Genomic DNA, 27,357 nt, shown 5'->3' on the forward strand with positions numbered 1-27,357 from the left:
CGATGCTGTATGATCTGGCATCTTTAGGAAAAAATTTTTTTATTTTGGGCAGACGGTATCACAGAGGCACCTCAGTCAGTGATTGGCTGAGCAGACTGTCACTCCTGAGACAGCTTCATCATGGAAGGGGAGGTGGCTGCCTACAGCGGGAGGCACGAGAGAGACATAGTAGGACTCCGCAGGAGCGCAGAGAGGTAAGCATAGGCTCGTTTTCTATATCACAGTAGTAGTATATTCAAAGTTGACTATTACCGCATAACCCCTTTAAGGACCCCATACACATTAGTGAAATGTCATCAGAACCTGTCGATTGTGGTGGAAGCAGACAAATCTCTAATGTGTATGGGGGCCACTTGACTTATCCCTGACCGATGATGTTAAGAGAAAAAAAAAAGGTTGGGCAAGTTGCATTTGTACTGCCAAACCCTTTGTTTTTGGGTAGATAAACCACTGTGTGTAGGTGGCTTAGGGTGCGTTTACACAGAGAGATTTATCTGACAGATTTTTTTAAGCCAAAGCCAGAAGTGGATTTGGGAAAAGAAAAATCTCAGTCTTTCCTTTATGACCTGTTTCCTGTTTATAGTCTGTTCCTCTCTGTGTATAGGCACCATAACTTTTTCTCTCCCCACTCACAACACATGAATACTTGGTCTAGCCTAACACTCATATGTATAGGTTGAAAGAACGAATAGCTGTCAGCTGAATAAATACTTGGTTGACAGCTGAGGAAGGTGTATGAACACTTATGTTCACACAAAGGTTCATATTAATCACGGCCGTTGTTGCCAATTTGAAACAACGGTCCTGATTAATACAAACCTTACATCGTGCTGCCCTTTATGGAATCCCGGCCGGGGTGTATACACATAGGGGGAGATATATCAAAGGGTGTAAAATTTAGACTGGTGCAAACTACCCACAGCAACCAATCACAGCTCAGCTTTAGGCAGTGCTGAAAGGAAAGCTGAGCTGTGATTGGTTGCTGTGGGCAGTTTGCACCAGTCTACAGTTTACACCCTTTGATAAATCTCCCCCTTCCCTTACGTCCCATTGGCATCACAACATATGGGGTAAATTCGCCCCTGCGAGCCCCTGGGACGAAGGAATATTTAATGAAAAAATAACAATTAAATTTTAATCCCCTCCTCCATGAGGTATAAATAGGCTCCACCTCCCCCTAGACCTCAGTCTTTTTTTACTTCGTTGCTGTTAGCCCTAGGGGACTTTGTCCCTCCTCTGTTTTTATGCTTTGTTAACCTGTTGCATTCAGGTTTTCTCTCCAGGTAATGATTGCTGGGATGCCGCTGGAGCCGGTGTCCAGGTAGTATCCTGATATTTGCTTCTGCAGGTCTTAGCTTTTAAGTTTTTCTTACCTAGTGCGTCTTGGAACGCACTCTGCGTGTCACCGGAGCCGCTGGCTTTTCTTCCAGTCGCGTTCGACTGTGGAACGCATCGGCGCTGCGTGCGTCTCAGCACTGTGGCATCAGCGTCATGTCACTTCCGGGGGCCGGCAGCGGCGCGTCTCTCTGCATGCCGGATTAGCTGTGTGTTCAAGGCAGAAGGTAAGCTGTTGCTACCTCTAGGTCTGGCTGTCTTCCTCTGGAAGGATTTTCTGTGGCTCATTTGAATCTAATAGAAAACATCTGAGTGCAAAGTGCTGCGATCTCTCTTCTATATGCTTAAAAGTAAGTGTTGCTGCCACCTAGTGTCTCTTTCCGATATCACTCTAGCCAGGCTAGTGGTTTATATGTATTGTAATACATTGATTATTTGCAGATGTCTGAAATGGAGACCAGTCCTGCTGCTGGCAAAAGACCTTCTAAGGAAGCACTTCATGTGCCGAGTGTGAGACTCCTCTACCTGACGGTTATGGATACCGTAGGAGGATCATTTTTTCCAGATAAGATTCATCCTTTCTTTCATAAAAATATTTATGAATGCCTAAAAATATTTATAATGCCTAAAAATATTTATAATGCCTAAGTACGCTGTCCTTCATGCAGACCTAAACCTATGAGGAGCCTGATGTTCAGGAGGTAGTTGTATGGGTCAAGGACTATGTGCAAAAGACTTTAGCGGCTAATGAGAATCGCCGCCCGTGTCCTAAGTTAAAGACCAAATGGAGTATTTCTCTCTCTACTCCCAGCCTTTGAGTATATTACTTTATGGCTGTAGGATTATGGTCATTTTCAGTTTTACTGTGATTGATGAAGTTAAGTCATCATCTTCTTCTGAAACCTCTTCTACTTCTGAAGATGAGAAAGAATTATTCAGGGGGTATTTCACAGCTGATAGAATTCACAAGCTCTGCTAAGCTGTGCAGGCTGAAATACACCCTGAGGAAATAGAAGAGGATAGGATTGGTCGTCCTCAAAAAAGCCTAGGGCTTTTTCTGTGGGTAAGACTTCAGTGTCTATGTTACAGGCGGAATGGAAGGAACCGGAAAAGGCTCCGGGTTTGAGCAAGAGGTTTAAGACCTTATATGTTCTCAAGGAAGAACAATGTAAGGACTGGATTGAGCCTCCAAAGGTGGACCCGGCCATAGCCAAACTGTCAAAATGTACTGTGCTGCCTGCGGAGGACGGATCCAATCTTAAGGATCCGATGGATAGAAGGGTGGAGGTAGCCCTCAAGAGATCATATACGGCAGCGGCAGCCCAAGGGGCAGTCTCCATTTCTTCTTTGAGGTTTCTAGAAGCCTAAGAAGAGGGCTGACCAAGGTCCAGGAAAATTTGGAAGGTAGAGCTAGCAGGGACAAGGTCCTTCGCTCCTTAAAAAGGTCATTATGGCCATTGACTTCCTCTGCGATGATGCATCTCAGGGAACCAGGTTAGCGTAAAAAAACTAGTACGCTCTCAACCGCTGCCGAAGGGCGCTATGGTTAAAACCCTGGGTTGGAGATGCTAACTCCAAAATTCAGCTCTGTAATATGGAGTTCCAGCCAGGTAGGCTGTTTGGCTCTGAGCTGGATAAATTAATGGAGGAATTGTCTGACAAGGAGGGGAAGTCCCTACCATTGTCCTATAAGAGCGGTGATTCCTTTTGCAGAGCAAAATCTCCTCAGCGAGGCAAAGGGAGATACCAGTACAGAGGTTGAGGAAGAAACTATTCCAGAAGAGGTTCCGGGAAGCAGCAGAATAAGGACACCAACAAGAAACCAGATTTCTGACGCAGAAGCTGTCCAGTGGGAACACGTCTGAGTTTGTTTCTCCCTGCCTGGGAAGAATTAAGAAAAGATCACTGGATGTTAAATATTATTCAAAATGGTTATGTCCTTCATTTATCATCTCTTCCTCCTCCAAGATTTCTTCTGTCAAGAAATCTTAAGCCAGAAAGACACTTAGTCCTAGAGACAGAAATTCTTTACCTCCTTTCCATTGAGGCTCTAGAGGATGTTCCTCTATCTGAGATCGGTCAGGGAGTTTACTCCCCAGTGTTACTAGTGCTGAAGCCATCCGGAAATTGGAGGCTTATTATAGATTTGCGATATCTCAACAGGTGCATCGTAAAGAAGACGTTCCACATGGAGAACATAAGATCGGTAAAATCTATCCTCCAGGAGGGAGATTTTATGGTCACCATAGATCTACCGGATGCATATCTTCATGTACCGATTCTGAAGGCTCACAGGAGAGCCTTGGCCATCCAAATCCAGGGGAAGGTAAGACACTTACAATTCAAAGTCCTTCCATCCGGAATACCTCCGCACCCTTTGTTTTCACAAAGGTAGTGTCACCATGATGGTTCGCTTCCGTTTACAGGGGTTAAAGTTATCCCTTACCTGGACGATTGGTTGATTATGACTCAGACTCAGGATCTTCTGAGAGTTCAGTTGAACTATGTCCAGGACATACTTCAACAATTAGGTTGGCTTATCAACATAGAGAAATCAGACTTAATTCCTAATTCCTCCTCGTCAGGTATCCATAAGAACATAAATGCGCTTTCTAGGGCTCCTTGCCTCAGCTGCAGACGCGGTGCCATGGGCGTTATGGCACATGAGATTTCTTCAGAGAAAAGCACTAACAGTATGGAACCGAGGACTGAAGGACTTGGATGCGATGCATGTTCTATCAACTCAAACAAGACCTTCTCTAATGTGGTGGAGACAAGTCAAACATGGAGTTTTATTTTCAGAACCACACTGGATAACCATCACGACAGATGCTTCAGGAACAGGTTGGGGAGCTCATCTGACAGTCATCACGACTGCAGGATCTTGGAGTCAACAGGAATCCGCTCTGCCCTCCAACGTGAGGGAGCTCCGAGTGATTTACCTAGCTCTTCTTCATTTTTCTCCTCCTATTTTACAGAGAGCAGTCAGAATCCGGATGAACGACAGGACCTGTGTGGCGTACCTAAACAGGGAGGTACCAGATCCCTTCTCTCCTCAGGGAAGTAGAGGAGATTTTTCTGTTGGGCAGAAACCAGAATAACCAGACTCTCTGCGATTCATATCAGGGGTGTCGACAATATATTGGCGGATTGAGTCGAGGCCTGACATTACCGGGGGAATGGTCTCTCTCAAGGAGAGTGTTCATTCAGTTAACCCAGAGGTGGGGGCTTCCGCAGAGAGACCTCATGGCATCAGCAAGCAATGCCAAACTGAGGAATTTCTGTTCCCTTTACAGGGCAGACAATCCCACGGTATTGGACTCAATGACAATACCATGGACATACCAGCTGGCGTCTATCTTTCCTCCCATAGCCATGATTCCCAAAGTTTGACGAAGATCAGTCTAGATCAGTCGTCAGTAATAATAATAACTCCCTTCTGGCCGAAGGGGTCATGGTTCACCCTGCCCATGAATATGAGCAGAGGGGAATTTTGGAGGTTACCTCTGCATCCGGATCTAATATTCCAGGGTCAACATCTGTGCAGGAATCTTCCAGCCTCAGCTTGACAGCTTGGAGACTGAGAGGACCATATTAGACTCTAGTTCTTCTGAGAAGGTATAGTATACTCTTTCTCACGCTCGTAGTAGCACTACAAATAAATCTTATGCACGTATTTGGAAGATTTTCAAGATTGGTGTGCAAGCAGGAGTATTGATGGACTTAAACCTTCTACTCCACAGTCATTGGAGTTTTTACAGGAAGGCTTCTATAAAGGATTAAAACCTAGTTCCATCAAGGTGCAGAGAGCAGCCCTCTCTGCACACCTAAACTCACGTTTCTTTCAGATCTTGGAGGTAAAGAATTTTGTTAAGGCTAGACTAGGCCTAACCTGGTAAAGCAGGTAGACCCATGGGACTTATCCTTTGTGTTGAGACGCCTGTGTCTTCCTTCCTTTAAGCCTTGGGAGGAAGTAGACTTCAAGTTAACATTGAAAGTTTCTCTTTTACTAGCCATTACCTCTGCTAAGAGAGTTGGAGAACTTCAAGCCCTTGGCTCCGCACCTCCATACGTGATTTTTTCCCAAGACAAAGTTATCCTTAGGTTCCTTCCAGGATTCCTGCCTATGGTGGCTTCATTTGCCAACATCAACCAGCCAATAGTATTGCCTGTATTTTCTCCTACTGGATCATCTAAAGAAGACTTGGATCTTTCTTTATTGGACGTATCCAGAGCTATCAAGATCTATCTACATAGAGTAGGTGATTTTCGTAAAGATGAGAATTACTTTATCCCTTTCGCAGGAAAGAACAAGGGGAGGAAGGCTTCAAAACCTTCAATATCCAGATGGATCTGTGATTCCATTGCCTTATGTTACTCCTCTGCTGATCTGGATCCACCAGAATTTACCAGGGCTCACTCTACTAGAGCTGTGGCCTCCACTTGGGCAGAGCGTGCCGCTGTGCCACTTGAGGACATATGACAGGCAACTACCTGGTCGTCTTTGACTACCTTTGTGAGATATTTCAGGCTGGATACTTCTTTCTTGTCAAGAACAACCTTTGCAAGATCTGTTCTTAATGCGGACGTAATAAATAACCCGCCCATTGGGGATAATGCTTGCTAATTCCCCATATGTTGTGATGCCAATGGGACGTAAGGGAAGCTAAAATTATTATGTTAATTTGTTTTCCCTAAGACCCATTGGCATCACAAGACTCCCTCCCTGTGTTTTATGTTTCTTTATAATTAGACTGAGGTCTAGGGGGAGGTGGAGCCTATTTATACCTCATGGAGGAGGGGATTAAAATTTAATTGTTATTTTTTCATTAAATATTCCTTCGTCCCAGGGGCTCGCAGGGGCGAATTTACCCCATATGTTGTGATGCCAATGGGTCTTAGGGAAAACAAATTAACATAATAATTTTAGCATAGTATACACTCCGGCTGGGATCCCTAGCAGCGCTGCAAAACTGACATTTCAGTTTTCTGTGGCCGCTATTCAATGAATAGTGGTCACAGAGAACCAGTCAATGCACACAATGGAGCGTGCAGTACCGGCCCGGATGACCTTCTCTGACACCGGCCAGTGTCTTACTACGTGGGAACATGGCCTTACACTGTGTTTGGTAATTTATACAGTACTTTTGGCTAACCATTCAAGTTAGCCGTAAAACTCAGTAACACAAATAAAAACACAATAAAACAATGCTTTGCCACTTTGCATTTATTTGTTAGTATCCAATATCTTTAAAAATAGGGGAAAAAAAAAAAAAAAAGTGATTTATAGTTGACATAAGATGTGACTATAACAAAATCCTAACAATGAGAGCATACATGATCTGTAATAAGCAGCCAGCTTGGATATTTTCTTTATGAAGCCAACCCACAGAACACTTAAAATAGCTAAATATATTTTTATTCATATAACATCTAATAAATGCAAATATTATATGTACACCTCAACTAATAAATAACAGGCCTATCTTCTACTAAAACCACTAACAAAATAACAGGCTGCCGGCTATGAGAAAAGATAGCCATAGCTATACACATAGCATAAGTGCTTGTATTGATAAATGTGGAGAAATACAGTGTCAGCAATTGTGTTCTCTGGAACTATAGTTCAGATATTAGAAAAATATAATGGCATATAATATTTAACAGGGGTATCTCAAGAAAACAAGCCCTGTCCAGATGCCCTGTAGGACATATACAGTAGATATCACAGACAAAGGCTTCAGGGCTCCGGATCCCCCCTTTGAGGACCCAGTTTGTTCATGCTTCACATGAATGGTCACCATGTAATACTACATTCCTTCTGCAGAGGCTAATGGCTGATCAGTCCAGATAAAAGAAGCCATTGTCTGTCTTCATGAGATAAATACGGTTATGTGAGCTAAATCTGTCAGTCTATGGCCAGCTTGCAAGAAAATGTAGGATCTGGCAGCCAATGCTGTGACATGTAATTCTTTTATTTGTCTCTAATATAGACAATTATTTTTGACATGATGAAGTTTGGTATATCTAAGTGTAACCCACTTAGAGATTAGAAAATTTTGGTCCGGACAATTGGCCAATGGAACTTATTAAAAATCATAAACAAAAAGAAAACTATAAAATTATAAAGTAAAAAAAAAAAACAGTTATGCATATCAGGCTATGTTCACACTAGAGTCAAGACTTCTGTTCACTATTGTAATGGATGTTATCCCACAGATTCAAATGGTCACTGGTGGACCCTGTTCACTTGGGTAGTCTGATCAGGTTAATTCTGTGTCTCTTTGAAACACAAAACTGCTGGATCCGACAGGGATGGTGAGTAGCAGTGTGAACAGAGCCCTCTCCTTACACTGTTGTTTTGAGAACTATACTTAAAAAATTTTTGGGAATATTCATATAGGGCATGATCTCTGATCCCAGAAAGCTGAAGCATTATACATTTAATCATACACTTACAGCAGCAGGTTATAGATCTTTAACAATAAAAAAGTACCAGGCACAATAATCAGCTTATTACTATCTGGTTACATACACAACTAAAATATCAGAAGTGCATAGTATACAAACTAGCACTGATGAGCTATCTGGGGGAGTAGGTTCATCCTGCTGCTTTTTAAGACTTTTGCAGAGAGGAGAATTTAACCCATAAATGTACCTTCCCCAGATGAGCCTGCCGTATTAAAGACATATGCCTGAGAAAGTAAATTGTTAAAGGCATTAGAGCAATTTACCAAGTGGTGAACATACGTAAACCTCACATATGTAAAGCATGGTCAAAGCACCTAACACAGAAGTACAGTAAAGCTCTTCATAGTCTCATAGCAAAAAGGAGCAAGGCACTAAAGATCTTTTTGGTCCTTGAAAGTCCTTTGATACCTAATGTGTGCACTACATGGCCATTAATATATATTATAATAGAAACAAAGCAATCTGATCCACTCAAATATAAGATTACTATATATTTATATATACACACACACAACGGCAGATTGAACTAGTGAAAGTAGTGTATCTGAGTCAGTCAGCCTTTGAGGATTCATAGTGATCACTAGAATAAGCAGGAAGAGAAGTGTGTGGCTGAGTACTCCTCTCCCATGTGCAATAGAGACACTCCTATAGATTTACATTAGAAATCACACAGAGCTGGGAGAGAACATGCTTAGCGCGCTCTTTTCTCGACTCGTTCTAGTGATCAGTTGTGATTGTACCTATTTAAATAACATCTTAAAAAATTGTCTGCTTTAAAAAAAGTGTCAGTCTTGTTCTTGGTCTGAACTGTTTCTAATAGCAGAACACTAAAAATTATATTACCGTAATATAGTGACACTATTTGCAGGCAGCCAAAGTTTGCTGTGCAGCCCAAGCCTTATTTCATAGAGCCACAGCATCCATGTCTTGCAATAGTGAGGATTAAATGGGTTCTCAATACTTTTCGTGGAAGGTCTACCCTTAGGCTAGGTTCTAAATACATAGTCATATAGGTGAAAGTATCATTCCCCAAAGTATGGAATAAAACCCTTGTTATGCTTGTGACTGAAGAAATGACATACAAATCCCTGCTGTTTGGGAAGGCTATATAATTCAGTAAACGCTATACATTGTCAGACATACCTAGGCTACTTCAGCATCTCATGTCCTCATCTTATCACTTTCTAAGCATACGTACCTACAAGAGTCATCCCTGGGGGTAAAGAGTTACACGGAACCTGTCATAAGTTTCATGCTGCTCGAATTATGGACAGTAAGCAACATGGTGTATAATTCACTGTAAAACCAGCTAGCGTGTTTTAGAGCAATCGTAGTCATAAAACTGGGCAAGAGAGAGAGAGAGAGGGAGACAGAGAGAGAGAGAAACAGAGAGAGAGAGAGAAAGAGGGAGAAAAGTAGGAAATGTAGAGAGAGAGACAGGGAAAAGGAGGTAGGAAGGAAACTCTCTTGAGAAGTGCACTACTATGTTCCAGGTGTGGCTTAGTGGCAGGGTAGAGTCTAGTGTTCTACACAATCTGTGCCCATAAGCTATTGAGGTGTAATTCTAAGTACATACATGTATACATTTCCATATTTCCAAAATGCACATTAAAAAAGACACTTGTTTTTGCCAATTTGCCAAGATGACTTGCTTTAAGGGTGGGTTCACACGTACAGGATCTGCAGCCAACTTGATGGCACAGATTTGAAGTTGCAGATTAGAAGCAAATCTGCAACTTCAAATCTGCTGCAGATCCTGCAGGTGTGAACCCACCCTAAGGGTATGTAAAACCGGCGTAATTCCGTGGAGGAGCACTCTGCCGCAGAATCCCGTCTGCCTCAGTGTCCCACAGTGTCTCTATGGGAGGACTCGCACACCTCCACTTCCGTTGCTCTCCGTTCAAGGAATTGACTTCAGAATTGAGAATTCTGCCCATTTTACTCAGTGTGAGCATACCCTTGGGCTATGTTCACACAATGTATGTTTTGAATAAATCACGGCGGTGTTTCAATTTGCAACAACGGCTGTGATTTATACAAAACATATGTTGTTTTGGAATTAATGGAATGGAATCCGCATGAAAAACTGATGTGTCAGTTTTCTGCGGCCGCTATTCATATTACAAGACATGTCAGTTCACAAAATGGAGCATGTGGCTCCGGCCTGGTACCACCATGCTGAATATTCAAAAATCAGTGTAGAAACAAATACAGTAATTTCTGCTAGGAAACAAACAAACATGATGTTCTGATCCATCTTATTACCAGTAGACTTGAATACGCCCTATTTTTATCCTTTGGCATTTACAGGACCTTAAGATTTCTACATCTATATAGTTTATCATTCTGTAGACAGTTATGATATTTTTTTTTTGTTTTAGAACATTAAAAAAATGTGCGATTAAAAGTTGTATGCAGCACAGTGTACTATGAGGGACCTGTCAGTCCCTGGAGATTATCTTCAGTAGCAGATGCACATACTGGATTGCAATAACATGGACATATATGTAAGTTACAATACACAAACATACTACAAAATGAGAAGGGCAAAGTATATTGGCTAAGAGTAATTGTTGGCTGCATTTATACGTCATGAGCATTTTCCACTCAATCATTTAAAAATTAAAAATAACACCTTTTAGGTAAATGAAACTATTCTGAAATTGAAATGATTAAAAAAAAAAACAAAACTAAAAAATAGTCCATTAATGTTCTGCGGTATTCAGTGATATACGATATGTTCTCCTTTGTAAGAGAGTGTAAACACATTTTTGCTGAGAGTACGCTAAGCAGACGCTGTGTTCCTGTGCAGCTCTAGAGCAACACAAGGCATTCAAACATACAAGAATTTCAGAGCATATTACACGGCTTCTAAAATCCAGCTCCTGTGAACATGTCGGACTTGCTGGAATCGTCCAATTCTTCTGTGCCATCTTTTGCTGATAAGGTCCTTCCTGGTTGTATCTATGCAAAAAAAAAAAGAAACACAGGACAGAGGATAAGAGATAGAGAGGTAACTTGTAGGAGGAGCGGCGCAGAGTGATATATAGTTTTGTGGAAAAAGTTCCAGAATAACTTTTTGTTTATTCATGCAAATCTCTAATTCTAGGGTAAGTAGTCATGTGGATAGTTCCTACTCAGTGATTGACAGTTCTCTCTTTATGTACACTTATACACCAACACTGATTATGTACACTGATTAGCACCACCCACATGACTGCTTAGCCCAAACCTAACAGACATTTACATAAATAAATAACAAGTTATCCTGAACTTCCTACAAAACTATATATCAATCGGCTCAGCTTCTCTTGCTCTATAAAATTGTGTTTTCAATGTAACAGGTTTCCTTTAGGTAGGCTAAATTCAGAATCGTACTGATTATTATTGTTATTTAATTTAAAGTGTCACTGTCGCTATAACTTTCTAAATCAACAGTAGATGTGATATAAAGCAGGTATGAAAACGCAACACTTCCTGTTTTCTAACTCTTTTTTTTTCTCAAAAACAGTCAGAAAACAGGTAGATCTGTCATGTGAGCCGTGACTCTCTGTACTGGCTGGAATTCCTGTGTTTAGTCTCTTTTTTACAACCAGTACAAGTTAGAAAATCTGCCTTCAGGAGACTGGACCTGGATTTCTGGTAAGTTCTTGTTTTACAGCATGATAACATAATAATAACAATATACACAATAATAACAGTGATAACATAAATAATGAATATATGGCAAACTTGCTTTATCTCACATCTACTGTTGTTTTAGATTTTGAAAGTTATAATGAACGTGCATAGGCAGTCTGTATCTTTAGAAATAGACTAAGGGACACGTACACTCATATAAAAAGGGCTCTTAGAATTAGATGATAGCTTCTCTTTAATGGAACTTAAAGCACAACAGACCAGACTTATATGTGCGACTAATGGTGTAACTACACCCAGGCCATTAAAGTAAATGGGGCTGCTGCCAATATGTGCTAGTAGACAACAGCATCCCTTATTGACAGGATGCTGACATATTTGTGACACTTCTGGTCAAATCTTGATGGGAACCCACTTGTTCTCATACACAATATGATTTGTATACACAGAGGCATGGGCAGGCCTTCTTTCACCAGGAAAAAAGCTTATGTCTGCTGCCCAATCCTTGCATCTAAATACCCAGACCAGAACAGAATGGCATGCTGGCACCTGGCCCAGTACACAGCACGTGCACCATATGCTCTGTCATTACCCACCCCCAACTACATCCCTGGCATATGCAGTCAATTCACCTACCTGAAAAGGCTCACTGATGCCAGCCAAACACTGCAGGTTATGACAGAAATAGCCCAAAAGAAATTCACCTCCATCAAGTGGAATTTCATCAGCACTAATGTAAACCTACATGGTGGAAACAATTCTAAGGTTAGAAGGTTACATCTAGCCACCTTCTGGTATTTCCATCTTTTAGCATACAGAGATGATTAAACATTCATACAGAATATATTACTTTAAACCACAATTAAACACTAAGACAGCAGTGCCTTGGCCTGTCAAACAAAACTTAACTTTATTACAGATAAATAAAATGGAACGACAAACCCACCTGATCAAATTTTATGGTATAAGAACTTTTGAACAAACTTAGCACTATGTATGCTCTGATTGGGGAATGTATATGCAGCCTATAGCAACAATGGTAAAAGTGAATTCAGGGCTGACAAACACTGATTTTATAGATGTAGCTGCTGCAATGGATGAAAGTATATTATCTTACCTGACTACAGTCTTTACTGAAAGAAATTTCATCATCTTTAACCCAGGCATAAGTGACATAGTCATTTGTATGTCTGAAGCCAACCTAGAAAACATTGGAAAAGTCTTTTAGACGGCACTTCTGTGTCTAGGGTGGTGCTCACAGTAAGAAAAAATTCCAACAATATTATAAAAGTTCAATCTCGGCACTCACCCTAATGCTTCATAATTTTTATTGTAGAGAAAAAAGTCCAGCACAAAATAAAACAGCAACAGGACGTTTCGTCCTCAAGACGAAACGTCCTGTTGCCGTTGTGTTTTGTGATGGACTTTTTTCTCTACAATAAAAATTATGAAGCATTAGGGTGAGTGCCGAGATTAAACTTTTATAACCTAGACATATGCTCTATATATCGTTCCTTGAAAATATCTAAAGCTATAAAATGTGAACCCAAATGCAGCGGAGAACTGTTTTATTACACTGATTGTACAGCTCAAACACTTTTGGACTACACATGAAAGAGCCATGGGAATTTATTGTCATCCAGTGACCACTACTTTACAATTATTTTTTTTCTTGCTTATTTGCAGTTTTTTCCTTTGCAGTATATTTAGCTTGCTTGGCCCACAAAGCACCACTATAGCATTCTTCATAGCTGATCCTGATTTGAGCTTCTTCAGGACAACTTGGGGCAGTGCCAGTAATTTATCTGTTTTGTACTGAGGAGAATTAATATATCTGCCTTCACAGAGAAACTACTGTCCAAAGAACATCCTAAATCAGTAAAACCCAAGATCCAAGGACTCTACAGGAAAAGAAATGCTTATATAAAACACATTACAAAACTTCACAGAAAGCTGCTTGTTTATGAACGGCGTGTTGCATGAGTGATCACAGGAAGCAGCTGTCAACTGATCTGAATATAAACTACACTTACGCAGGTTGCATTAACCATGACATACCCTATAGAGCCCAATCCAGTCCCAGGTGCTGCTGGGAAAATCTTTGCTCACAGAATAGCTGATGAGAGAGTCGTGATCAGCGTTCCATTCTCCCTCTGCTCTAAGAGTAACCGAAGGTGCCAGGATCAGAGGCTTCATCTACAAGTAATGTTACAATTCACTTAGAACATGTTAGCCAGCAAGACATTTAGATCCCCACAAATACATTATATAAGCATTCTTCCAAGACATGACTTTTTTATATAGTTCACTGTCCATTGACTGCTACATACAGTAGTTCTTTATAATGTCATGTCTATTTGGTCACAAAACAGCAGGTCTTATGGGATGTTTCTAGTATGCAGTAGTTCGTACCAACCAAATGTGGTCCAAGAGAGGACCAGTCATAGATAGCCAATATTCCCAAATGTGCATGACAAGTAAGAGCTAGCCTACTGTACTTTGACAGAAAGATATCATACATTATAAAATTACATCTTTTTGTGTATGGGGCTGTGTAGCCACAAACTGGTAGGAATGTTTAAGCAGAGCCACTGCAAGGCTGAAAGCACCTCCAATGGTCATGTAAGCGAAAGACCTACACCATACAAGCCTTTGGAAGTCCTGTGGAGTTCATGTCTCAACACAATATAGGGAAGTTTTAGTGTTCTGGTTGATGAATATATAAAGTTACAATATGCATCATATGGTAGTGTATAAGGTATGTACCTGCAACGTGAAGGTTCCTGTAACCGGCTTGTGATCACTGATTCCATAGCTCATATGGCTTGCATACTTTTCTAAATGGACTTTTAAGATATGTTCAAAATCTGACCCTGAAGCTTCATCCAGTTCACTTTCTGAATCCTCCTTTAATTTCCAAAGAATACGATCTGTCCAAGCTGGTTTGCGTTTCTTCCCACTAGAAAATAATGTATTGTATACTACAGGTTATACAAAGAATCAGCAAAGTCTCTGGTTCTAATTGGTTCGACTATAGGCGCTATCCAGGGAGTCTTGTAAGGAACTGTGCCCTTATAGGCCCTCTAGCTTCCATGACTAGTATTCTGTTGTAAACCAAATTAGAAATATCTTGTTTCAAGCTGCACCCACCATTTGGACCAATTAGTTATAAAATGGCAGAAAATTGCATAAGCCTTTTACCTATACAGCCTTTACAATACCAGCTTCATACAGAGGATTTATATAGTTAGAATCTTAATGAATCAAAGAGATAAAAAATGGTGTGATTTCTCTTCTGGTGCTCTTGAATGGGAAGATGGTTACATACAAATGACAGCCAAAAAACATGTACAGCAGACAAAGATGCCATAGAGCTTTGCATTAGTGAACTGTATGGCCCTGCACAATGCAGAACAGTCTCCATACACACATAGAGGGACATTTACTAAGGAGTCTAATAAGTGCAACTAATGGGGATTGGTGTGTATTTTGCGCTAATATCTTGTGATTGATTCATTAAACTGTAGCACTGCCATAGTAAATGCATCTAAATTAAAAAGGCGCAACTATGAAAAAATTACGCTGTTTTATTCACCTAGTTCTGACCAGACGTAAGCTTGCGTCTGTTTATGCGACTTTTTAAAAAGTCACAAATGATAAATTGGGCGCTAATCCCGGATTATGCAAACTTTTGGGTGAATACTTAAAACAGGCAGATTAAAAAAAAAAAAAAAATTGCATCTAAAAATATTCACCTGTCGAATACTGGTTCATAAATAGAACTTAGACCAAAAATGGGTGAAAAATGCAATTATTTACCAAAAATTAGGTGCAAACCCCTTGATAAATGTCCCCCATAGTGCCTAAGGGTTGGAAGACGACCACTTGGAAAGGTGAGTTTACATAATTTGTTCATGTACTGGTGCTATATGGTAATCTCAGTTGTTGTGCCTGTGCAAAGATGTCGCCCACAGCAGGGGTCTTAGTCTACCAGTGTGGAATATCTTGGACTTTTGGGCTGCTACCCCTTTAGGTGCGGTTGCTGTGCATTCATGCACCTAAAATTTCTGTAAGGAACCACTTGAATGGTCATGAAGTTGGAAATGGTCCTAAAAAATTTTATCAAAAATCCCAAATGTGCATCAAAAGTGGAGGATAGTTATAAGGATGGTATGTGATGCTATATGATGACTGCAGACTTATGATGAAAAACAGAAAACCTTTTATAAGCAATATACTGTACATATATATATATATATATATATATATATATATATACACACACACACATACATACATACATACATAAAGGCAGAGAGGAGCTGACTTTATTTGCAACTCATCATTACATTATAATGTGTTTTCTGTGGTTCTAGATAAACACTAAAGCTGCAGCATTCAAAGGAGTTGTCACGATGAATATACAAAGCAAACAAAGAGATGAATAAGAAATGACGTCGGCCACACTGCAAAATCAATGCATATTCCAATAAAAATTCAACTAAACAACATGATCTGTTTCTATATGATCAGCTCACACAGCAGCATGGCACAGAGAGGAACATTACATGGTTAAAGGGAATCTGTCAGCACCCAGGCCCTACCAGAGATGCTGCCAGTGTCCTGTAGTTGGTAGTCCCCTAGTCAGCATGTTATCTTTAGGTAATTTGTCCATGGAGTCTCGGGTCTCCTACTGTAATGAAGAGTCAAAGAGGAGTTGTGGCTCAGCGTTTGTGCTGCACTCTGGCACTCCTCACTACTCCCTCTTCTTCATTAATAATTTCTGTTGCCCGGTCTCCTGCTCGCTCAGCTGTCAGCCAGTGTCTCTAAGTATTTCAGCCATAAACTGCCTACAGAGGGATGATCTACATTTAGCCTCACTGTGTTGGAGCTGTAACAGTTTCTTCCTGGATTCAAATCCCCAACAGAATTTTTTTTATTTTTCCTCAGTATTGTATCATTTTTAAGGCTGGGTTCACACTACGTATATTTCAGTCAGTATTGTGGTCCTCATATTGCAACCAAAACCAGGAGTGGATTAAAAACACAGAAAGGATCTGTTCACACATTGTTGAAATTGAGTGGATGCCTGCCATTTAATGGCAAATATTTGCTGTTATTTTAAAACAACGGCTTTTGTATTGAAATAATGGCAGTTATTGTGTGAACAGATCCTTTTTGTGTTTTTAATCCACTCCTGGTTTTGGTTGCAATATGAGGACCACAATACTGATGTGGATGCGTACGAACCGCGAACATACGCCCGTAGTACAGTTATGCTTCCCTAGCTTGTTTCGAAGCGATCTGAGGCAGGTCATTTACTTGGAAATCTTCACCCAGCCCTGTAAACCACACAGAACCTTTTGGATGGAAAAATCAAGTTCAATTTGGCTGAAATAAGTACTTTGTATGGGACCGCATGGAAATCCACGGCCGTGAGTTGGAACATTTCCGTCCTCATACAATGGTCTTGTTCATTTTTCACGGCACCGTATACGATCCGGCTGTAAGCTCGTATGTAGTGTGCATTGTGCGGGTGTATATCGTATACTTTCAAGCGAACGCATCAACCTCAAAACTACGTGCGTATATTCGCGGTTCGCACTACGGACGGATTCATACGCAGTGTGAACATAGCCTAAAAGTGCAAAGAATTCCCAATCAGGGCCAAATTGGTTTTAAAAATTCATTTTTTTAAACAATGATGAGAAAAAAACACAACTATATTTTATTTCCATCTGGGAATCGAAACTCAGGAAAAATTGATACCGGTCTTTAGACAGGAGAGTTACCCCTAGACCACAGCTTCAACACATTTAGGGCTTTATTACATGGAGCGATAATCAGACCAATTATAGGTCCAAACCTATATCAACGATCAGCCGATGATCATTGTCATCGGCTGATCATTGTGTTTATAACACGGAATGATAATCAGCCGGATAGGGCCGATTCAGCCGAGTATCGTTCTGTGTAATAGGGCCCTTACTGCAGATCAGTCCTCTATAGACAGTTTATGTCTACAATAAACACTCAGAGACACTGACAGTGTGAGAGAGCAGGAGCCAGGCAGCAGAGATTTTTCATGAAGAAGAGGGAGGAGGAAGGAGTGGTGAGGCGTGCTAGAGTGCGGCATAATCCACTCCATGGACAGATTACTAAAATATAACACGCTCACAAGGGGGCTGACAACTACAGCACACTGTTAGCACCTCAGGTAGGGCCCAGGTGCCGATTCTTTGTAATGCACTGCTGTTAAATAGGAGATGGAAGGACTATTACAAACAATGTTCACTAGGGCACATATGAACCCTTCCCTAAATACACTGTTATTAGACAAGGGTCATGTTGGGAAGCTGGCACTTTATGTGGATTCACTGATCTGTTCAGCTTGGGGGTCAGAGAAACTAAATATACATTTTTTATTTTCCCACAAAGGCCACTACATGCATTAAGCACTTTCTATCTGCATAATTTATACATAGCACCCAAGGCAACATACAAATAACGGGTACATGTAATTTATTTCTAGAGAAAGAGAATGCCTCTTGGATAATAAAGTATAATTTTATGTGCTTGATCCTGATGAATTGGTCAAAGCTATACTGAAAAAGGAACTAAACAGCAAACCAATATATATATAATCTTATAATACAGCAGGTGAATCCGGAGCAAAAGTACAGCTTCCCTTTTCAGCACACAAGTGTCTATGAACTACACGCTGTTATCTAAGGTTGTTAACCACTAGTACTAACGCTGCTTTAAGGAGGACCTGTGGTTAGTATCAAAAATAAGAGTTTTACTATTTGGTTGTGACTGTGTGATCCCCTAAAACGTCAGGTGAGTGTAAATGTGCACATATTTATAGCTTCTTTGCCAGATTCATGCCCTCTCAGCCATATTTACAACCTCTCCTAGCCCGACTCGACACCCCCTGGGCCTTATATTCACAATCCCCTGAGCCTCATATTTACAGTCCCCTTGGCATGATTCATATCACCTGAACCTCATATTCACACCCCCTGAGCCTGATTCATATCCCCAAATCTTATATCCACAACCCGCCCAGCCTTATGGTGGTCTTACACGGAACGATTTATCGTTCGAATTTGCACGATAACGGTCGAATTTGAACGATAATCGTACGTGTAAATGCAGCCAACGATCAAGCGACGAGCGAGAAATCGTTAATTTTGATCTTTCAACAACTTCTCAAATCGTCGTTGATCGTTCACAAAAAATTCGCAGATCGTTCCATGTAAACAGTCTTTCAACGATTTCACCTATGTATGAGATAGGCTTAAGCGATCGCAAAACGATTTTTTCGTACGATGTATCGTTCCGTGTAAACGCTGATAGTTATGAAAAAAACATCGTTCATTCTAAATCGGTAATCGTGCGAATTATCGCTCCGTGTAAAAGTACCATTATACTCACGCCCACCTGAACTTCATTTAAAGCCCCATATTTACTACTCCCTCAGCCTCATATTCACACCACCTGTGCCTCATTTATGCCCCCTCAGCATTATGCATATACATTGTATATAAGTTTTATACTGACCATAGGTCATTTTTAAAGACAGATGCTAGATGGTTACATGACGTTACTGATTGTTTAGATGTTATTTAGCGAATGGTAAAGCTAGTGCTGGAACTTACTGTAAGAGAGGTAAGGAGCATTTATCAAGCAGTCTTATAGTAAGAATATCCACTGCCCATTGCAATCAATCACAGCTCAGCTTTCATTTTACCAGATTTCATTAATATTTAAAAGGTGAGCTGTGATTGGTGGCAAATGGGCAAGAGAGGACAATCTTACTACATAAATATCTCCAAGTTACTGGGTATTTGTAATATCCAAGATACATTCTCTTTGCTGTTTAGTAACAATGAATGTCTATAGGAAATCACAAGGACATATAACTATTAATTAAAAAAAAAAAAAAGAGACAAAACAAAGACAATACCAGCTACATCTCACTATAACACATGTGACATGGCATCTAGCACAGGGCAGAATACTACTGATTGTTTTATATTAGTACAATCTACAACTATTTTTAGTTGTGGATGCAAAGGATTTTTAATCTTACTTAAATCCCAATAGTGACTTCTTCCATCTAAAAAAGGAAGCATATAAATCAGTACATACGATACAGAACATTGATAGATAAGATCTGTCAGTTATCTCTCCTGTCCTCACCATACGCAGAAACAATGGGTACGGCCAATCAATCCTGTGTTCTCTATGGGGAAGGGTTAAAGGGGTTATCCAGAGAAAATCTTTTTTTTTTTTTTTTCTTTCCAAATCAACTGGTTTCAGAAAGTTATACAGATTTGTAATACACGACATGGAGAGAGAGGAGCGGCTGCACATCACACCTATGGCTGATACTAGTGCTGCTAAGCTTATTTTAAAAACCAACGTCAGGATGTTGGCATACAATTTGATCAAACCATACCGTCCCGTGTACCACATGCAGTTCTGCTGGTTCACACGGGTCCCTACGCTAACTCCACACTGTGTCGGTCGATGGCCGCCAACCCCGCAAAGCGTGCACCTGCAGGGAAGGGAGGCCATGGAATGGCCCCGCAAACCCAATGTCACAGGACCAAACCCAAAATGCCCCACCAAAACCCAGCCGACACCACCGGCGGGGAAGGCCTCCCCCAAACAACAAAACTATGAATACGGTATTGCACTCACCACCACTGCTGAAAACAGTAACAGATTTGTAATTTACTAAAATTTAAAATCCCAAGTCTTCCTATACTTATCAGCTGATGTATGTCCTGCAGGAAATGTTTTCTTTCCAGTCTAACACAGTGCTCACTGCTGACACCTCAGTTTATGTCTCGGACAGAGATGTCAACAGAAAGCACTGTGTTAGACTGGAAAGAAAACATTTCCTGCGGGGCATACAGCAGCTGATAAGTATGGGAAGACTTGAGATTTTTAAATAGAAGTAAATTAAAAATTTCTAAAACTTTCTGAAATTTCTGAAACTTTCTAAAACCAGTTAATTAGAGAGAAAAAGATTTTCACTGGATAACCCCTTTAAGGCTTATCTCTCCCAGGACAAAGGGGTCAGGCAGTGATTTTCCATCACGCCTGACACTAACTTCACCGACATTATCTGTCGGTGGTTGATCGGGAAAACATATCATCTTATACCGATGGCCAAACCTCTTGTGAGGGGGTGGGTATGGCTGACAAACGTATAAGGTGTATGGGGACCTTGAAACACCCTTCAACTACATCAATCAGAAAACTGATTAGTAAAACAAAGTCCTCAAGCTCACCATGACACTGCTGCAAGCACCCTACTCTTTAGATTTTTTGCGGAATTAGATGTTGGGGAGGGATATTTTAGTTACCTGCAATCCTTGTGCAACTGAATGGCTATGCCTGCTGTTTGGACCCTATGTACACAGTTTAACTATGCCTCCCCTTGATCAGTATACATACTCAATAACCTTACTGATATGTAAACTAGAACCATAATTTATAAGGCTGTAAAAAGAGACCAATCCATCCAGTTCAGCCTAATAGCCTACAGTGTTGATCCAGAGGAAGGTGTATGAGCACTTTTAGTAAACTCTTCTACAGTTTGCTTATAATTTTACCTTGTATCATATACATCTGAGTTCAGGTCAAATTTGTATGTTGGCTTAAACTTCAGTGGCCCCTCCATAAATCCTTGAAGAAATCGTTCTTTCTTCTTAGCAATATTTAACTAGAAAAGCACAAGAAGGAAGACTCTGCTTGACAAGTGATAATCTCTTCTTCATGTATCAATATAACAGCAGGTATTACCTTAACATAACGTAATGTAACATAAATACATTGCAGATATACAGTATAGTACTGTGGAAAAGTTTTAGGCAGGTGTGGGGAAAATTCTGCAAAGTAAGACGTCTCCTATAGGAAATCTTCGAGCTGGCTTCAAATGTTTATTCTTCAGCCGGATGACGACTCCAAACATACAGCCAATGTCATTAATAGGAATGTGTTGCAAAGATTTCTTTTTACCGATTAGTTTCTGAAATGGTTACTTTTTTTCTAATGTGTTTCTTTTTTCTGGTTGTCATTTTTTATTTTATTTTTAGTACATTATTTTGGGGGCAGCCATTTAGTGGCATGCTTTACTGCAACCTTCATAGACAGAATGAACATCTCCATACCCTTCTCTTTATACGGGATGCATTTGTAAGCGAGCAATGTCACCTAAGTGGCGACGGTGCTGATCAGGAGGCAAGCTGAGGGGTGACTATGAGGTATTTTTCTTGTCCCTTATTTCCTGCCATGGGGTGATTATAGCATAAGGCCGAAAACCGCTTTAAATTAACTTGCAAATGGTCTAAAAAGGGATAATCCCAAGATTATAATTTATCACCTATCCACAGGATAAGCCAGAAATATAAAAGTCCTACAAAACCCCTAAAGGTGCCCCACAGCAAAGGAATTATACTTATCCTTATCCCTGTAACCTCTGTTGCCTGTGCAGTGGTCATTCTACATGGAAGGGTGGGAGACTGAGCTGTGAGCTTTATCTATTGTCTTTTCTATGTACTGGTGTAACCTTTCACTGTAATGAAAGTCATCATACTGTAGTACTGTAGTCATATCATATTATGTCAGTGGAGCTGCAGCATCAGACACAACCGACTGACACCTGTAAAACTCTTCCTTGTACCCTTTAAGTGGAAGGGGTTGCGGTGACTTACCTGGTCCTTTTCCCAGAGCAGATTGTATCTATTGCTATTGACAACTTCTCTAATAAAGTGGATTCCGAAGTCTGCAATGCGAAAGTTGAGGTCCCCGAACCAAAACACAACACTATGTGGTAGAAGAAAAGAAACATGTTGATATTTAGGAGATTGCATAAATACTCATATAATATCATATTGGTGATTGTTTGGCCAGGATTATTTCTCCTTTAACACAATTGACAGAAATAATTTGTCTTTTCCCAATGAGATAGTTATTCGTCATGTTGCGTATCTTACAGTGGCCTCACCATTACTCTATATTTCCCAACGCTAATAGCCATGTACTTAACTTACTCATGATCCAGAACGCTGCCAATGCTTTCCCCATCAAATTGCTGGGCCTCAAGCATCCTCTCAAAGTCATCGAGCCTCTGGTTAGTGTTCTCCATGTGAGCGGGTAAATGGCAGTTCACGAAGCACAGCATGTGTCCATATACAGACATACGTACAGTCACTCCTCCTTTGTTGCCCTAGGATTTATATAACCAAAGTCAATGACTAGATCATAGATCCTAAATGCTACACAAGTTCATCTACTGACTGTCAATGCAAGGGATAATATGGTCTGAAAAAAAAATTCTTGTACTACTTTGAGTCCCCTTGTCAGAGCCCATTACAAGCTTTAATATGAACACTGTATAACAGAATCTACACGCAACAGAACTTTTCCTGTGTATTACATACAGGTTTTTGCTGCACATTCAACCCTGCTACACTGACAGTGGTGATGTCTGTGGTAAAAATACACATGCAATCCAATGCAAATGCTAGGTACAAATAAGTTTACAAATGAGGAAGCATTAAAGGGGTTATCCAGTGCTACGAAAACATGGCCACTTTCTTTCAGAGACAACACGACTCTTGTCTACAGTTCAGGTGCGTTTTGCAATTAAGCTCCATTCAATTTAATGGAACTGAGCAGCAAAACCCCGCCCAAGCTGGAGACAAGAGTGGGGCTGTCTCTAGAAGAAAGTGGCCATGTTTTTGTAGCGCTGGATAACCCCTTTAAGCCTTTCAATCCTGAATGCTTACTAGGAGTCCTGAGTGGGGACGGTGCTGATCAGGAGGCAAGCTCATTTCCTGCAATGGGGTGAATATAGCATAAAGCCTGAAACTGCTTTAAATGAAGTTGCAAATTGTCCAAAGAGGGATTATCCCAAGATAAATTATCACCTATTCACAGGATAGGCCATAAAAAAGTCCTAGGAAACCCTTAAAGGTGCTCCACAACAAAGGAATTATACTTATCCTTATCCCAGTTAAGGGGGGAGATTTATCAAACATGGTGTAAAGTGAAACTGGCTCAGTTGCCCCTAGCAACCAATCAGATTCCACCTTTCATTTTCAAGAGTCTGTGAGGAATGATAAGTGGAATCTGATTGGTTGCTAGGGGCAACTGAGACAGTTTCACTTTACACCATGTTTGATAAATCTCCCCCATGGTCTCCCCCATAGTCCACAACACAGGGCCTTATGTTTTGCCTCACTTGCACCATGACACCACAAATCCCAATGGCTTATAATAGGGCCCATTGAGTTCTGCTGTGGTGTCTGTTGTTCTGACAAAATGGCTTTGAATAAAGCATTGTTCATTCCATCATAACAATAGAGTTCACTATAAGGGCCCCCAACTCACCTCTGATGCACATAGGTTAGACCTAGACAATATAATAGACTTAATGTATCAGTAGCTAAGGCTTACCCAATATCCATAGAGCCCAGTGCGAATGTAACTGGTGCGAATGTCCTGTATGAAAGGAATGTGCTTGTGCTTTACAAATGGTAACAGGAGGAGACCCTGCATTCGAATAGAGGAAAGCTAGGGGGAAAAAGGGAGAAGTATAGTCAGCGCAAGTGGGTGGAATACATCTATGCATCTAAAAACCTAGCACCAAGGTACTTAAAGGCGAACTATCAGTAGGTTAGGCTAATCTAACTTGCTGATAGCCCCCTATAACGCCAGGGACACTGAGGAGAAAGGTATGTGTCTTATCTTCCTTCTCGGCGCCGGTCCCGTGCTGTTAGTCGGGGTAAACTCAGCTTAAGGTGCACGGTTAGGAGCACTGCTGCATCATCCGCCCCGACCCTTCCAATGACAATCAATGAAGGGGACCAGCCAAATGATGCGGTGGTGCTCCTAATAGTGCTCCGGAGCGGAGTTTACCACGACTAACAGCGTGGGACCAGCGCAAAGGAGGAAAGTAACACAAACGTTTCTCCTTAGCATCCCGGGCGCTATCAGCAGGTTCGATTCATCTAACTTGCTGATAGTTCCCCTTTAAGGTGCCCACTGGCGGGTTGGGCCAGCAGTATAAGATGTTCAGGGAAATCAGGAATGTTCACTGGAAGATGATGTCTGTAGAGAAAAGGGTGTGATTGATTTTCAGTGCCCGACCCTATTGTTCTGGGAGGGATACGCTGACGCCAGAGTTCCCATTCCACAAAAATGTGTCTGATTTGATAGTAACCAGTTACAGCTCATTTTGAGAGATGAAAGCTGAGCTGTGATTAGTTGCTATCTGTCCGAGACTCAGATCTGACAGACCGAGAAATCTGGACCATTATTTCCCTATTACTTATATTCTTGTAACAAGCAGATATTGGGGAGTGTTTTAGTTTAAGGGTATTGTAAATGAGCATGCGCAGGACAACACAGGACAGAGATACATTGGGGGAGATTTATCAAACATGGTGTAAAGTGAAACTGGCTCAGTTGCCCCTAGCAACCAATCAGATTCCACCTTTCATTTTCCAAAGAGTCTGTGATGAATGAAAAGTGGAATCTGATTGGTTGTTAGGGGCAACTGAGCCAGTTTCACTTTACACCATGTTTGATAAATCTTACCCATTGTTTTTTAGGAAAAGACCTTACAAATATACTGACAGCCCTACTGTCTCTGGGTGGTCTAACCTAGAGTGACTGCCAAGATTACATATATAACAGCGTATAAGGAAACAGCTGTCAGTCACCTACTCATATTCTATAATATGTGCAAAGTAGATCTAGACACAAAGAAAAGTAAAAATTGGAGATAGAAAATTAAAATATATGGTTACCTTGACATAGCCAAGAGGAGCCAAAATATCCATAAGAAATAGACTCCAGGGATCATCAAAAGCCAAATCTGATAGAAAGTTTACTATTTTGGAATTTACCTCCTGCAACCTATAACACACACAGATATCTTTTCAGCAACAAACAGTGACCTTATAATCCTAAATACAGACAGACATTCACCTGTATGGCTTTCTGTACAATATTGATTAAAAAAACACCACTATACTGTACAATAAAGTGAACATTCACATCAGAGATTTTATTCAATGCACCACGTCAATGTCTGGGGGTGAAGATGAGAACTACTCCCAGATTTCCATATTCTGATATACTGCTGCAATTTAAGTAAAAAAAAATGAAGCCACTATACAAATAGATCTAATAAAAACAACACCACCAGTTGTTACAGTTCTTACATAGACCTTACATGTCCCAAATAACAGACTACAGACAAACCCGATGCACTTCAAACCAGAGGTCATACTTCCTTCAATCTGTTCCATTCATGTTGACAGCATCCATACTGAGAACTAGGGACAAATGACTGGGCCGTCACAATACAGAGGATATTGGAACTATATATTGGCTGTAAAGGTGTATATAGACTTTAAATATGTATAGGACTATGCTGTAAACCAAAGAAGGAATCATATCAGAGATGAGCATAAATATGTGCCTCCTTGTAACACTTAGTTTTACTAAGCCTAATCGACGACTAGGATGTTGATCTGAGTATGGCTGTTAGGGGTAAAAATGTAAAGTAAATAAAAAAATAATATACCAACTTAATGCAAGATCGACTACATTACAAATCTAGTATTCTAAAATTATTGGATAAAAAAACAAATCACTTACCCAATAATATGCAAATCAATATCTGGACCTGAAGAGTCGAGCAGCAATAAAGAGCTGAGGTCTCTAGGGGGCGATGCTGTTCCCACATTCCAAGTTGCAATGTGCAATCTAAAGGGAATAAACATTTTAGATTTCTAGAATAATGAAAAAGAATTAGCGTAATGTTATTTCAATCCTATAAATGTGCAACAAAACAAAGCAAATGTATCTATGGAAAAGGAAAACGGAAGCAAACAGTAAAATGCTACAAGAGGGTCAAGTCAAGTATCCTGTGTGAGTGAACCTGAAATCCATCATTTTCGGAGGATTCTTTTTGCCACAGATTAGAAATGCGTGATCAATGGACCGAGAGAGCTCCTCATGCAGGTCATCATCCGAGCTGACGTCTTCCATGCAGGTCATCAGCTGAGCCACTCTCTGACGCAGCACAAACTTGCCACATGAGCCGGTGCTGCCCAGGCTGTCTGAGCGCACACGGGCCTCAGCACTGGTCAGCGACAAGAAATCTAATAAAGGACGTTCTTCACCGTGTCTTTCCATCCTGTTACAGGAGAACTAATTGCGATGGGAAGAGATCTAAAAGTTTGCTAATCTGCATTCCCTAAGAAATGCTGTACCAGAGACGGCATTAATCCCAGCACAAGTACAGGCTTTGTGTGCAACAGTAAGGAACAAAAATCCCAAGCTTATGGGTCACAGTTGTCATAAAATCTTTCTCTTACTGGCACGGATACTAAACACACACTGGTTAAAGGATTTCAGGGTGGGATGGGAAAAAATGCAAACTATCACATAATGGCCTAGAACGCACTTGTCCCTTTCATTCTCAAGGAATGGAACTTTGAGGTGGGGTTAGTAGTAGGGATGGTCCCAACCTGTTTCGGTTTGGGTTCGTATGAACCCGAAATCTCTGAAATGACTCCCGCTGCCTGGCGGCTCTGTGGAGAGGGTGGATACAGCAGGAGGACCGCCTGGAAAACTGGGATACAGCCATAGCTATAGGCTGTATCCCACTTTTCCAGGCGTTCCTCCCGCTGTATCCACCCGCTGCACGGAGCGGGCAGACAGCGGGAATCTGATGCCGAGCGTTCGAGTTCATACGAACCCGAACCTCGGAAGATTCGGCCCATCCCTAGTTAGTAGCTTCAAAATCATGTCCCCTTGGCCTCCCTGAGCCTGTTTTACCTCACTAGTCAAATAGAGCCTTTCTCAAAGTTTGCAAAA

The 27,357-nt window shown here is 40.9% G+C and overlaps 1 protein-coding gene across 2 annotated transcripts in view; it reads right to left on the reverse strand.

Annotated features, from left to right (window-relative positions):
• Window positions 1-6,544: 6,544 nt before the first annotated feature.
• Window positions 6,545-27,357, reverse strand: part of INPP5K (inositol polyphosphate-5-phosphatase K) — a 37,500-nt gene continuing 16,687 nt past the window's right edge. Inside the window, exons 3-14 of one of the 2 annotated variants that reach the window (XM_069944369.1) lie at window positions 26,134-26,241; window positions 25,278-25,386; window positions 23,923-24,039; window positions 22,515-22,690; window positions 22,176-22,287; window positions 21,075-21,184; window positions 19,541-19,567; window positions 14,212-14,404; window positions 13,504-13,641; window positions 12,563-12,646; window positions 12,082-12,186; window positions 6,545-10,770 (exon numbers count right to left, since the gene is read on the reverse strand). In XM_069944369.1, coding sequence (XP_069800470.1) covers window positions 10,678-10,770; window positions 12,082-12,186; window positions 12,563-12,646; window positions 13,504-13,641; window positions 14,212-14,404; window positions 19,541-19,567; window positions 21,075-21,184; window positions 22,176-22,287; window positions 22,515-22,690; window positions 23,923-24,039; window positions 25,278-25,386; window positions 26,134-26,241 — 1,372 coding nt within the window. In that variant the 3' untranslated portion in view covers window positions 6,545-10,677. The remainder of the gene's footprint in view (window positions 10,771-12,081; window positions 12,187-12,562; window positions 12,647-13,503; window positions 13,642-14,211; window positions 14,405-19,540; window positions 19,568-21,074; window positions 21,185-22,175; window positions 22,288-22,514; window positions 22,691-23,922; window positions 24,040-25,277; window positions 25,387-26,133; window positions 26,242-27,357) is intronic. The other variant, XM_069944370.1, reaches the window with a different exon arrangement.

Source organism: Dendropsophus ebraccatus, chromosome 11, assembly GCF_027789765.1.
Source record: "Dendropsophus ebraccatus isolate aDenEbr1 chromosome 11, aDenEbr1.pat, whole genome shotgun sequence".
NCBI lineage: Eukaryota > Metazoa > Chordata > Amphibia > Anura > Hylidae > Dendropsophus > Dendropsophus ebraccatus.